Source organism: Lemur catta, chromosome 8 (genome assembly GCF_020740605.2).
Source record: "Lemur catta isolate mLemCat1 chromosome 8, mLemCat1.pri, whole genome shotgun sequence".
In the NCBI taxonomy this organism is placed as follows: Eukaryota; Metazoa; Chordata; class Mammalia; order Primates; family Lemuridae; genus Lemur; species Lemur catta.
Genome location: NC_059135.1, coordinates 70,028,966 through 70,042,733, shown reverse-complemented (window position 1 = coordinate 70,042,733; position 13,768 = coordinate 70,028,966). Strand labels below are relative to the sequence as shown.

Sequence of the window (13,768 nt, the reverse complement as noted above, 5' to 3'; positions counted from 1 at the left end):
ACCCACACATCAGAATTGTTTTTTCTGGTATCGTGTGAGTTTTTACTTAACTCATAACCATTTATGAAATGTGTGCTGTTTGTTCATGTTCTGAGAATTGTGTTAAATGATACCTAAGCATGCCAGCGAACTTTCCCCCTCATTGAATAAGAAGCATACACATGTGAAATGATAGAACAACAAACAGGATCATGATTGGTCCCCCAAACAAGTGCCGTTAGTGATAATACAAAGCAAAAGTAACTCTAAGTGTGGCATGTGGAAGATCGAGGGCTTGGGTTGAGATGTAGATTTGGTAGAGAAGGTGGGTGGGGCAGGTTAGGTATGAGAGGAGGCTGGAGTATGAGAGGATGAGGTACATTCCTGATCTTTTAGATAATTTTTTTCTTAACTTTACAGGATTGAAATAGACAATCTTAGTAGTGTTTGTATAATATTTAACAACCGCCTGTAAATAGATGATGGCTAAATTTGACTCTCCTGGTCCTAATCATTTATTTGTCTAAAAGAAGATAAAAGATCTTGGGGATGTGCCTTTGGTTTATCAAAATACAGCCTGTGTGAGCAGAATTCAGTACACAATAATTAAGTACCACGTGCGTGCTAGGCACATTGCTGGGGGACTGGGTCTGTAAAGAGGACAAACAAATTCTCCTCCGGGAACCTGCAGTCTTGTAAAGACAGAAAGAGAAGTCAGAAAAAGAGAATGTCATTGGTGGTCTCCTCAAAAAGATTTGGGGGTTGTTAAATTTTGTTCTTAATGTCAGTTGTTTGGGGAATTCTTCAGTTTCTATGACATCTTGAGGAGTTCAGCAGTTAAAAAAAATTAAATAGAAAAGTGTTCTCTTAGAGACATCACATGTGAATTAACTTGTTGATGGTCAGTGTTGACCACAAAAATACCAGCAGTGTTAAAGTAGTGCTTTAATACCAGGATTTTGTACACACAGGTACAAAAGTTTACTTGATGATCTTTTCCACAACCAAGAAGGGTAAGGGCCAGGGGCTAAGTAGCTAGTTAAAGAAGGAGAAAACCAAGAACAGAAAAATTAATCAGCTTGTCATACGTCAGAAGGCCTGCCATGCCACACTGTCCAATTTTCCTGCCTGTCTTGGCTGGGCTTATCTGTAAACACACTGTGGGCTTCTGAAACAGAGTCCATCAAGACTGATAAACATGTGCTGCAGTGAAATCTTAAGTCCTGCCAGCATTATTGTGTGTGTTTAGATAGTGCAGAGTTTTATTTCAGGACATGTCTTCTTTGTCAGCTGATATTATAACTTTTAGATTTTTTTAGTAATTTAATGTTAGGACATCTAGTTCCCCAAGGTTTTCCATTTTCTACTGTAATTACATTAAGTACTGGCTTTTATCAATTTGAATCTACAGCATATAAAATGGAAACGATACCTGTGGTGACTGGCAGTTTGAAGTGGATATGAAAATTTTAGAATTTGGGATTTCAGAAAGAAGAAAGCCTTGTATTGGAGGAACCAAAACGTCATCAGCAAGAGTATTAATTTTCTTGCTTTTGCAACAAATTGCCATGAACTTAGTGGTTTAAAACAACTCAGTGTTACTGTCTTACAGTTCTGTAGGTTAGAAGTCTGACATGGTCTTACTTGGCTAAAATCAAGTTCTTAGCAGGACTTCATTTATTTCTGGAATCTCTGAGGGAGAATCATTTCTTTTTTTGCACGTGTGGTTACATGGATCACTTCTATAATGCTTGAGTCATAGTTATGGGTGCCCGTCACCCAGATATAGTGTTCATTGTATTCGTTAAATAGGTTATCACCCATACCCTCCTCCCCACTCCCCCCAGCTTGATTGCAATTGAGTTTTACTTCCCTCTGTGCACATGTGTGCTCATTGGTTAGTTCCAGTGTAATAGTGAGTACGTGTGGTGTTTTGCTTTTCCATTCTTTAGATACTTAGGATAATGGTCTCCAGTTCCATCCAAATTGTTGCAAAAGGCAATAAGTCATCCTTCTTCATGACTGAGCAGTAGTACTTCGTGGTATACATATAGTACATTTTGTTAATCTATTCATGAATTGATGGGCACTTGGTCGATTCCACATCTTTGCAATTGTGAAATGTGCTACAATAAACATTCGAGTGCAGGTGTCTTTTTGATAAAAAGACTTCTTTTCCTTTGCCCAGTAGTGGGATTGCTGGATCAAATGGTCAGTCTACTTTTAGTTCTTTGAGAAATCTCCATACTGTTTTCCATAGAGGTTGTACTTTTTTGTATGTTTATTGGCCATTTGTCTATCTTCTTTTGAAAAGCTTCTGTTGATGTCTTTTGCCTACGTTTTGATGGGGTTCTTTGATTTTTCTCTTGCTGATTTGCTTGAGTTCTTTGTAGATTCTGGTTATTAGTCCTTTATTGGGTGTATAGCTTGCAAATATTTTCTCCCATTCTGTAGGGTGTCTATTTGCTCTGTTGATTATTTCCCTGGCTGTGCAGAAGTTTTTTAATTTAATCGAGTCCCATTTATTTATTTTGGTGGTTGCTGTGATTGCCATTGAGGTCGTCTTCATAAATTCTTTGCCTAGGCTGATATCTAGAAGAGTTTTTCCAATGTTTTATTCTAGTATTCTTTTATGGTTTCATGCCTTACATTTAAGTCTTTTATCCATCTTGAATTAATTTTTGTGAGTGGTGAGAGATAAGGGTCCTGTTTCTTTCTTCTGCATGTGGCTTTCCAATTTTCCTAGCACCAGAATTGTTGGCTGTCCACATTATTTGGCTTGTGGTCCCTTTCCTCCAGCTTTAACGCCAGCATCAACTGGTTAGGTCCTCCTTACATAGCATCACTCTGACTTTTCCTCTGCTTTTTTTTAAACTATTTTTCTTATTGTGATAAAATATCCATAGCATGAAGTTTATCATTTTAACCATATTAAGTACACAATTCAGTGGCATTCAATACATTCACAACATCATGCAACCATCACCACCACTTATTTCCAAAATTTTCATCACCCCAAACAGAAACTCTGTGCTCATTAAGCACTAATCACCATTCCCACTCACCCTGACTGACCACTGGTAACCTCTAATCTATTTTTTGTCTCTGTGATTTTGCTTATTCTGGATATTTCATGTAAGTGAAATCATATAGTATTTGTCCTTTTGTGACTGGCCTCTTTCACTCAGCATATTTCAGCATTCATCCACATTGTGGATGTATGACAACTTCATTCCTTTCCCGGCTCCATGATACTCCTTTGTAGGTGTATACCACATTTTGTTTATCCATTTATCAGTTGATGGAAACTTGGGTTGTTTCTACCTTTGACTATTATGAACAATGCTGTTATGAATGTTGGTGTACAGGTATCTGTTTGAGTCTCTTTTGGTTCTTTTGTGTGTGTACGTAGGAGTGGAGTCGTGGGGTCACCTGTTTAGTCTGTGATTAACTTTTTCAAATGATGAAACTTGAGAAATGACACTAGACATGTCTGCCTGGATTCTTTTTTTTAAAATTGGATTTATTGAGATATAAGTGATAAATAAAAATTGTATATATTAAACTGTATAACTTGATGTTTTGATATACAGTCATGCATTGCCAAATGACAGATACGTTCTGAGAAATGCATCCTTGTGTGTTTGTGCGAACTTCACAGAATGTACTTACACAAAACTAGGTGGCATAGCTGACCACATGCTTAGGGTATAGGGTCTAGCCTATTGTTTCTAGGCTACAAACCGGTACAGCATGTTACTGTACTGAATACTTTAGGCAATTGTAACACAATGGTAAATATTTGTGTATCTAGACATATCTAAACATAGGAAAGGTATATAAAAATATAGTATAAAAAAACAAAAATTGGCACACATGTATAGGGCATTTACCATGAATGGAACTTGCAGGGCTGGAAGTTGCTCTGGGTGAGTCAGTGAGTAAGTGGTGAGTGAATATGAAGCCTAGGATATTACTGTACACTTAGGCTACCCTAAATTTATAAAAAATCCTCTTCAATAATAAATTAACCTTAGCTTATGGTAACTTTTTTACTTCATAAACTTTAATTTTTCAAAACTTTTTGACTCTTTTATGGTGACACTTAAAACACAAACGCATTGTACAGCTGTATGAAGATTTTTTTAAATATCCTTATTGTATAAGTCTTTTTCTATTTTTATCAAGACATCACTAGGCAATAGGAATTTTTCAGCTCCATTCTCGGGGGACCACTGTTGCGGTCTGTTGTTGACCCAAATGTTGTTATGAGGCACTTGACTGCGTGTATACATTGTGAAATGATCATAATCAAGCTAATAAACAGATCCATCATCAAAGTTACCATTTCCTCCCCTTTATTTTTCGAGGTGAGAACACTTGAGACCCTCTTAGCACATTTCAAGTGTGCAATTCAGTATCATTAACTAGACTTGCCGTGCTGTACATGGGGTCTCCAGAAACTTTGTGCCCTTTGGCCACCATCTCTTCATTCCCCTCGGGGCCTGGGTTCTTTGCTCTACCGCTGGTAATAACCTGTTATATGAACTTGGACAAATGCCTTCACCTTTTTGAGTCTGTTAGCTCACCTATAAAAGACAGAATATAACTAACACTTTGCAAGCTTCTCTTCCAGCTCTGTACTTTTGGATTATAAAAGTTACGGAGGAATCATGTTTAGTTCAAAACGTAGAGCTTTCTAAGAAATGGACTGTACCCAAGATTGTGAATGAGAGATGAGAGGTGTGTCTCATTCCCACCGCTTCCCCAGACAGGACAGCTTTCTAGTCAGATTTTATTTTGAAGATGTAAGTAGATGAGGGAGAGACTCATTTTTCCCTTTGTGGGCTTCACTGGCTACAGTGGTGATAGTAACACCCTAAATGATTAAATAAAAATAACACTGACAATGACAAATGACTGACTGTGACGATTCACTTTGGTGAACTGTTTGGCTGGCTGGCTGAGTCCTGTGCCAGAAAAAAAGCTGAAAATACCTTAGCAGCATCCTCTAGGCTAGGAAGATATTAAAATTTAGGATGCCAGGTACTTGCGTAGACTGTGAATATAGCCATAGAAGGAAATGGCTTTAAGGTGCGTTGAATGGAAGGGCAGGCTATGTGTAGTATTTGCAGCCACCCTCTTGGTTGCAATTTTAAAGTGAACCCAGGAGAACTGGTGTGTTACTGAGTACCAAGTGGCTTAACTTTATATCCCAATGATGGTATGGGGAAAAAGTGGCAGTGTGGAAAGAGTTAACAGAGGGAGCAATTGTTTACCTGGTGCGATTCAAGGACACCCCCCCCCCCCAAAAAAAGGCTTGTTTTTCCTAGACATTTCTCTGGTCAATGAGGTCAATGACTTCTCGCTGCCTCTAGAGTAGGTTTGAAATTCTCTGGTCTGGTGTCCACACTAAATTGATCTCACACTACCCACTCCTTACCTTCTGGTTTATTCTGTGTGGCTTACAGCCCTGTGCCCCCTCCTATATTCATACCTTTCCCTTTACCTAAAATAATGAGAAGAATATGAGATATTGACACAGTGGGTGCTTTCTGTATGCCCGCTGTTGTGCTATTCTACAGTAGACCCTCCGCCTTGTCTGCAGGGGATACATTGCAAGACCCCCAGTGGATGCCTGAAACCTTGGATAGCACTGAGCCCTGTATATATGTTTTTTCCTATACATGCATACCTGTGATAAAGTTTAATTTATAAATTGGGTGCAGGAAGAGATTAGCAATAATAACTAATAATAAAATGGAAACATTATATTAATAACAATATTCTGTAATAAAAGTTATGTGCATGTGGTTTCTATCTCAAAATACCTTACCGTAGTGTATTCATCTATTTTTGGACCACGGTTGACTGTGGGGAACTGAAACAGTGGCCGAGTGAAACTGAGGAAAGCAAAACCACAGGTGGCAGATGGGCAGGGTCGGGGCGGGGGAATACTGTACATGCATGATCAGATTTAATTTTGCTCAAACTGTGATGCAGGTAGTATCATTATTACCCTCCTCATCACCATCATCATACTCCTCACTACCACTACAATCATTTTCATTTCATTAGTGAGGAAACTGAAATTTATTTATTTTATTATTAGTTTTTTGAGACAGAGTCTTGCTCTGTTGCCCCGGCTAGAGTACAGTGGCGTCATCGTAGCTCACAGAAACCTCAAACTCCTGGGCTCCAGCGATCCTCCTGCTTCAGCCGTCCGAGTAGCTGGGACTACAGGTGCACACCACCATGCTTAGCTAGTTTTTTCTATTTTTTTTAGAGATGAGGTCTTGCTCTTGCTCAGACTGGTCTTGAACTCCTGAGCTCAAGCAATCCTCCCACCTCAGCCTCCCTGAGTGCTGGGATTACAGGCGTGAGCCACTGTGCCTGCCGAAACAGATTTGGTTGAAATGATTTACCCAAGATTACACTGTTAATGAGTGGAAGAGTCATGATTGCAGCCCCAGTGGCCCATCTACAGAACCCAAAGACTAAAAACCAAATTGTGCCATGTGATGCCATGCTTTACTGTGCTCCCCACACATCCAGGCTCAATCCATTGCATTTCTTCTTTCCATAACAAAAAGTAATGGCTCCTTCTCTGAGGCTCTGTGGTATTTTTTTAACATGCTGTTCCACATTTGTGTACTCATTCTCTCTCTCTCTCTGCTTCACTGAGGATTCATTGAAGCCTGAGTTTACCACATATGTGATTTTTGTTAGTTTATTAAGTATATGCTGGCATGACCTGATACCCTGCCATCTGCATAAAGCCCAGTCAATTTCTTTTGCTTCTGGTTTATATTTTTCAATATCTTAGAATACTTCTGTTAAAATGCCAGTATTTTAGCTGAAAATATTAAGAGCCTCCATGATACTGTGCATTTCCACCTTCACTTTACATGCTAATGGCTGTGTCTCTGGTTAAGTAGAATTGTGGGATTGCTTAGTTCAGACAAGTCAAGTGTCATGGAGACCTCCTTAAGGCCTAGCTTTGCCACCCATCTCAGCCATGAGAGAGCTACTTAACCTCCTATCCTTCTGTTTCCTTTTCTGTTAAATGGAAAAGATAATACCTACTTGTCAGGAGTATAAAACAGATTAAATGGCATAATGCAGGCAAAGTGCCTGAGACCTATCAGACCACCGATAAATGGCACAGCTTGTTGGCTTTGACCTTTGATTCTGGCCTGACTCTGACCTTCAATTTTGAATTACATTTACTGGCTTTTTCAACTCTGAACTGTTTGTTTAATTTTTTTTTTTTTTTTTAAAGAGACAGGGCCTCACTCTGTCACCCAGGCTGGAGTGCAGCGGCATGATCATAGCTCACTGTAACCTTGAATTCTTGAGCTCAAGTGATCCTCCCACTTCAGCCTCCTGAGTAGCTGGGACTATAGGCACACGCCATGCCTGGCTAATTTTAGAAAAGTTTTTGTAGAAATGGAATCTCGCTATGTTGCCCAGGCTGGTTTCAAACTCCTGGGCTCAAGCAGTCCTTCTGCTTTTGCCTCCCAAAGTGCTAGTATAACAGTGTGAGCCAATGCACCAGGCCTGATTTGCTTTTTGATTCAAATGATGTGGTTTAAGATCACCAATATTAAGTAGTAGAGTCAGGATTAGAATCCAGCTAGTGCTATTCCGGAGCCCAAATAGTAAAAACCAGCAAACTAGTAAATCCTTGCCCTACACTGCCTCAATAAATTTACTGTGCGTTCCAACCATTGGTTGCAATCCTTCTCATTTCCTTTCTGTAGTGACAAGTCATGGCTCTGGGGTGGAGGAAATGGAGAGCTGTTTTTTGACGGGTATAGAGTTTCAGTTTTGCAAGATGAAAAAGTTGTAGAGATCTGTTGCACAATATGAATATAATTCTAAACACTACTGAACTAGTTCTAAACACTACTGAATTTTATATTATGTGTTTTCTACCACAATTTATATCTATCCTCCTACCTCAGCCTTCCAAGTCATTGGCAGTACAGGTGTGGGCCACCACACCTGGCTAATTTTTAAAATTTTTTTGTAGAGACAGGGTCTCTCTATGTTGCCCAGGCTGATCTCAAACTCCTGGCCTCAAGCAATCCTCCAGCCTTGGCCTCCCAAAGCACTGGGATTATAGGTGTGAGTCACCATGCCCAGCCTAAGTTTTTAAAAAAGTAATGACGACTTCTTTTAGGTTCCAGTAAAACTTTTGTGTCTCTATTATTTAAGCCTTCTAGAAGATTGTCTAAGCCACTTCTCTTGTAACATACTTTTCTCTGCTTCCATGAGCAACACTAATTGCAAAGTCCATGACCTTTCTTCTTTCTAAGCAAGTAGTTATGTAGTAGAAGGGTTCCTGTTATAAAATTTGGTGATTTAATACTTTTGAGTTTTAATTTAGAGATTATGAGGACAAAGGTATATTATGTAAGTTGTATTTGATACTATTCACTTTACTGCTGTATGTTTGCATATTACTGTGGGTTTCTGACCCTTGAGGATATCAGGGTAAAAGGAGGATGTTTTCTATGTTTGCATTATTACCATGAGCCCAGGACAAGAGCTGCTATCAGAAAACTCTGTACTCCTAGGAAGCTCAGTGTTGTGTATATGATAATTAGTCTGCAGGTGTAACTTCAGATGTATAGGCTATCATAGACTCTCCTTAAACATAATTAATTTCTTCATGAAGTGCTCAGAAATTTGGATTTTCTATTGCTATTTATTTAGTAGTTATGCTTTCTATTTTCAAAAGATTCTGAGATGGAAGGCACTTTTAAAAGCAATATATTAATAAAATGGTATCGTTAAGGATAAAACCAGAGTAAAGACCATAAATGTGACTACCACTGGGGTAGATTAATTATTATAGTTGATACCAATCTGAATTTGCCAACAACAAAACAAAGTTGAGGTCCATGGTTTATTATATGTGGCAGAAGAATGCTTAAGATGTCATTTTTCTTTTGAGGAAAATGTCACTAGAATTAAACTTGAAGATTTTTTCCCCCCATGAATTCTTGTTTGGAAGATAATAAGTAATAGACATAATTGACCATTTCACAAGAAACAGAAATGCTCTTTAGTGTGTAGACTTTGTTACTAGCTAAGGCATAAATCATAAATCAGTAAAGATATTTTCAGGCTGGACAGTGTAGCAACGTTATTCTTCAGTTATTCAGCAACCTGCTTAATGTCTATTATTTGCCATACTGTGCCAGACATTGGTGATTAACAAAATAAAATTTGTTCTTGAAGTACTTAGTCCAGTGGAGAATGTAGGTCGGCACACAGATTATTCGAGTACTGTGTGCAAGGTGCTATGATAGAGACGTGTATACAGGGCTCTCAGAGCCCAGTGAGAGAAGGTATGTCTTCCTGGAGTAGTTGGGGGAAGGTTCTAATGATAAATGATATTTGAGTTGATGCTTGGAGTTTGCCAGGTTGAGAGTGGAAGGAAAGGAACATTCCTTATAGAAAGAATACTCTTGAATGATCTTAGGAAATTGTACAGTCTAGAAAATAGGTAATCAACATCCACTGAACTTTTCAACTCAAATATGATATGTCTTCAGTGGGCCTTTGGCAGGTACTTGCAGGCAGCAACTTCATGATTTAATTCTCTCAGATGCCTACAGTGTGGGTATTATGGTATATGTCAAAGCCCATTAAATGTTGGATGGATCGATGCATGAAAGAAAGGAAAGGAGAGCCATGTCACAGATCTATGTCACAGACATGACTAAGCATGGGTACAGTAGAGTTGTCACTGTGTTAGGAAAACCTGGAAGTTGATTTATATTTTCAGCCAGCTAGAAGTGCGATCCATTTTTATAAAGGCAGCAAAGGGACTGGAGGTAGAACCAATATTTTTCTCAGAAAAGAACTTGAACTTCTATGAATTACCTGCACAAACATTTACCTTGGACTCCGGAGTCCTGCCCTGTATAGCATAAGAAGAATGAGTTCACTCTAAATAGTAGTTTAAAAGCAGTTATTAGCAGCTAATCACAACATCCCTGAACTTTAGCCAGGCCTCTGTGGAGTGTGTAATTTTAAATAGAGCTGCTTCCTCGTGGTCCCTGTAGAATTATTACGCTGAGCAATGTATGCCTGAGCAGCACAGAGGCTTGACCTGTGGAAGGAGTTATTTAGATGCTTGGTGAATGATTACCAAGTGCAGTTTTACTTTTGGTGTATTGATGTTGAGCTACTTCTTCTGACAGCAACTAGTCATTAGGCTCAAAAAAACTTATCAAGACTCTTCTTATTCAGAGAATGTAGACCTTTCTTCCGACCCTCAGAACCGTATATCTGTATAACTGCCTGGCTGTTCTCTTGTCTATCTCAGACCTACACAGGGTCATTGAGAAACCTTATTCTTCACCACCACCTTCAGATTTATACTGCCTTTTGCTCTGTGCCTTCTTATGAAGTGCACCACCATTGACCTAGTGACTCAAGCCAGAAACAAGGGACTAATTTTTGCCCTTAAGTTTAACCAATCAGTTTCACTTGATATTTCTGACATCTATGCATTTTTCTCCATCGACGGGCCATCAGTCTCGGTCAAGCTGCCATCATTCACTTGAACTACTGTCCTGGCCTCCTTCCTGGCTTCCCACCTTTCACTTTTGCTATTTCTAATCAGTTCTCCACATAGCACCTGTGGTGTAAAACCACTCGATTACATTGTTTCCCTGCTTAAAAGCCTTCAATGGCTTCGCATGGCACTTTCGATACACTATATTGATGCTGCCCTGGGCATGATATGGCTTTGACTCACCTTTCCAACTTCATCTTTCCCTCATTCACTCTCTTTTACTTTCTCTCTGGCTGCGCTGGTTTTCCTTCAGCTCTTTGAACGTACAGAGCTCTTTCCTGCCTCAGAGTCCTCTTGTTTCCTCTGCCCATTGTGCTTTTGTCTGCCCTTCACCTAGCTGACTCCTTCTCATTTTTTTAGGATTCATGTTAATTGTTACTTTTTCCTGAGAGGTCTGTCCAGACCGTCTATATGAAATCTACCCTCTGATAACCTCTCTCAAGACTTTCAGCGTTTTAAAAGCATCGTTTGTTTCTTCTGTGTCTCCCCACTCTGATATACTGCTCCATGGGGACCGTGTCTGTTTGGTTTCCCACCGTACCACACAGCGTGTTGCACGGTGCTGGTACATGGGCAGTAATTCATAAACGTTTGCCAAATGAAAGACTTTAATCAAAGTAAGAGTTGGTCTGGAAGGAGCATCTTGCCTTTCTCTTTGCAGTAACAAGAGGGCTGGCATCTAATTCCTATAACAGTGTTTGCAGAGTGCTTCTGCAGGAGTGTCTGGTAGAGTACTCGTAGAAGTTCCTAAGTTATTTGCCATTTTGCTTTCTGCAAAAAATGCTTGTTGGCACGGAGTTTGTCCTTGCAAGTCTAACAGTCTAAGTTTGGGTTCTGTTTTTGTTCCTATAAAGCTGTGCAACCTTAAGCAAGTTAACCCAGTTCTCCCAGGTGAAAATTATATCTATCACATATGCTTATTATGAAGATTAAATGAGATGACATATGCAAAGGGCCTAATACAGAGTTTGGCACCTTGTAGGAGTTCAGGCATTCTTTTTCTTATTTCCTTTATATCTCAATAGATTAATGAGGACTCAGGGGGAAAAAAACTCCTTTAACTTATCTCGTGATCTTATTGTTCTCACTTAATGCATAATCATACACAGGGGCACTAACCTGAGGGTCAGACCAGCTTAAGAGGAAAAAAACTCCATTTCTAGAGTGCAAATAAGCAATTATGGACTGACTATTTGACAGTAAATAGCATTAGACTTCCTCAGAAAAATACACGTGTAATTCTCCTTTGCCTTATCCCAGGGGTTGTTGGTTAACATTGTTAAATTGTAATGACTAATAATTACAGGTAGATATTTTCCATTCTGGTTCAAGTAGATATTCCATAGTGATAGGTCATATGAATACATTTTCCCATTTTAGATATTTCTATATCTAAGAAGCCTTGGCAGTATCATCAAAAACGGTGGAGTCTAGAGCTCTTCAAATTGTCAGCTTTGAAGGGAATATAAAAAATTAAATATTTTGAAGACAGGTTATTAGTTTTAAAATCTGATGAATTATACTCAATAGCTGGTAGATACACGTAAGCCATACCAATCTGGATGTTATATCGAGTTTAAGGGAAAATGCTTGGGTTAAATCTATCAAAATCACCAAAGACTGATTGTCTGCCGCTTAATCAGGATAGTTCACTCAGCCTTGTCTCTATTAAATTTGTTTCACCCTATGACATGAGACAGTAACCCCTGCAAGAGGAATTGTTTCTCTATAAGCCAAGTCCTTCAGAGAGCTGGGGGCTTGAACATGAGAACTTTAAGATGTTGGTATTTGTCTACTCAAGTGTTGGCTCAGACAAGGAGCTGCATCGTTTATTTAGGGATAGGTATGATTTAGAGTGTTGATGCCGGGGGATAGACAGGATGACTAATAGACATGGTACATTAATTGACTGCTTAGCTCATTTGTGTGGAGCATGGGAATGTTGGGGAGGCCAAAGGAACAGATCTGAGTTCCTTCTGGGGCCCTCTCACTCTGCCATGTTCTGTCGCTAAAGATCTCACCTCAGACCCAAACCAAGGATCTTGGAAATGTGCTTAGTTGGGATTTGGGACATTAGACTCATGACACATGCATGTACCCAGGCAAAATCCCTGGCTGACACTGCAGAAGGTGTCCTGAGCTCACGGGGCTGGGGTGGGTGGTGGTGGTTGTGTGAGTGCTGACGTCTGGGCAGCTCAGCTCACGGTCCGTTTCTCACTGCAAACTCAACTTCATAACTCAGTATAGCTAAACTGAGAATTGTTATGAATGTTGATAACATATGTCCTGAAGGAAGACTCACAGAAGGGACAAAAACCAGTTACATCATTGTCATGCTTTTGTTGTTTAAAAAGAAATTTTTCTTTTATTCAATGGTTGTTTCTCAGAGCAAGTCAAGATTAAATCTGTCAGTGGTTTTGGTCGTTGAGTTTTATTTTGTGTCTGGTGGGGCTACTGTGCTTTAAAAAGAAATCGGGCTGGTACTTTGTGAACACTCCCTCCTGACTTTTCCCTTGAGTAGAAAGGGAGCCTGCTGTTAAATGAGGAAACAAGGCATCACCTTTGCTGAGATGCAAGTCTGATTGTTCAAAGCAGACCGTCTCACACACCCCAACGTAGAACTCCAGAGGTTCCCTCCTCCCATTTAAGCAATTTGATGTTTAAATGACTTCCCATGGTATTTTGGCTTAATGAGACACTATGAATTGAAAGAAAGTTATGAAAGAGCTACAGTAGTATTCTTTGGTCTGCCTGTGAGTTACCCATTTACAGCCTGTTGTGGAATATAACAAATCATTTCTCTGTCTCTCTCTCTTTTTAAACAGAATGCGATGAACCTTCCTCCTGACAAGGCCAGGTTACTGCGGCAGTATGACAACGAGAAAAAATGGGAACTGATTTGTGATCAGGTAAGAAACAATGATGCTTTTATCAAGGAAATAATGAAAGGAGAACCAGATTTCTCGCCTAAATATGTTGGACTTTTTCCAGGAGATGCATGGATTTCTGTTTGTCATTCTTTGTCTTCCTATTTCTTATCACCACAGGAAAAGCTAGAAAATGACTTCTTTGATTATTTCATTATTTTTGTTCTCTTGTATTTTCAAACATTTTGCAGTTAGATTCTCTGGGAAGTCTGATCAGAGAGCAAATTAAATTCAGATGGTCTGTTTCTCTCTCTTTTTACCTTATGTA

The 13,768-nt window shown here is 39.3% G+C and overlaps 1 protein-coding gene across 10 annotated transcripts in view; it reads left to right on the top strand.

Moving 5' to 3' along the window:
- FMNL2 (formin like 2) overlaps positions 1–13,768 on the top strand; it is a 294,756-nt gene that overhangs the window by 154,690 nt on the left and 126,298 nt on the right. For all 10 annotated transcript variants that reach the window (XM_045559298.1, XM_045559293.1, XM_045559296.1 and 7 more), the window contains exon 2: positions 13,399–13,482. In XM_045559298.1, coding sequence (XP_045415254.1) covers positions 13,399–13,482 — 84 coding nt within the window. The remainder of the gene's footprint in view (positions 1–13,398; positions 13,483–13,768) is intronic.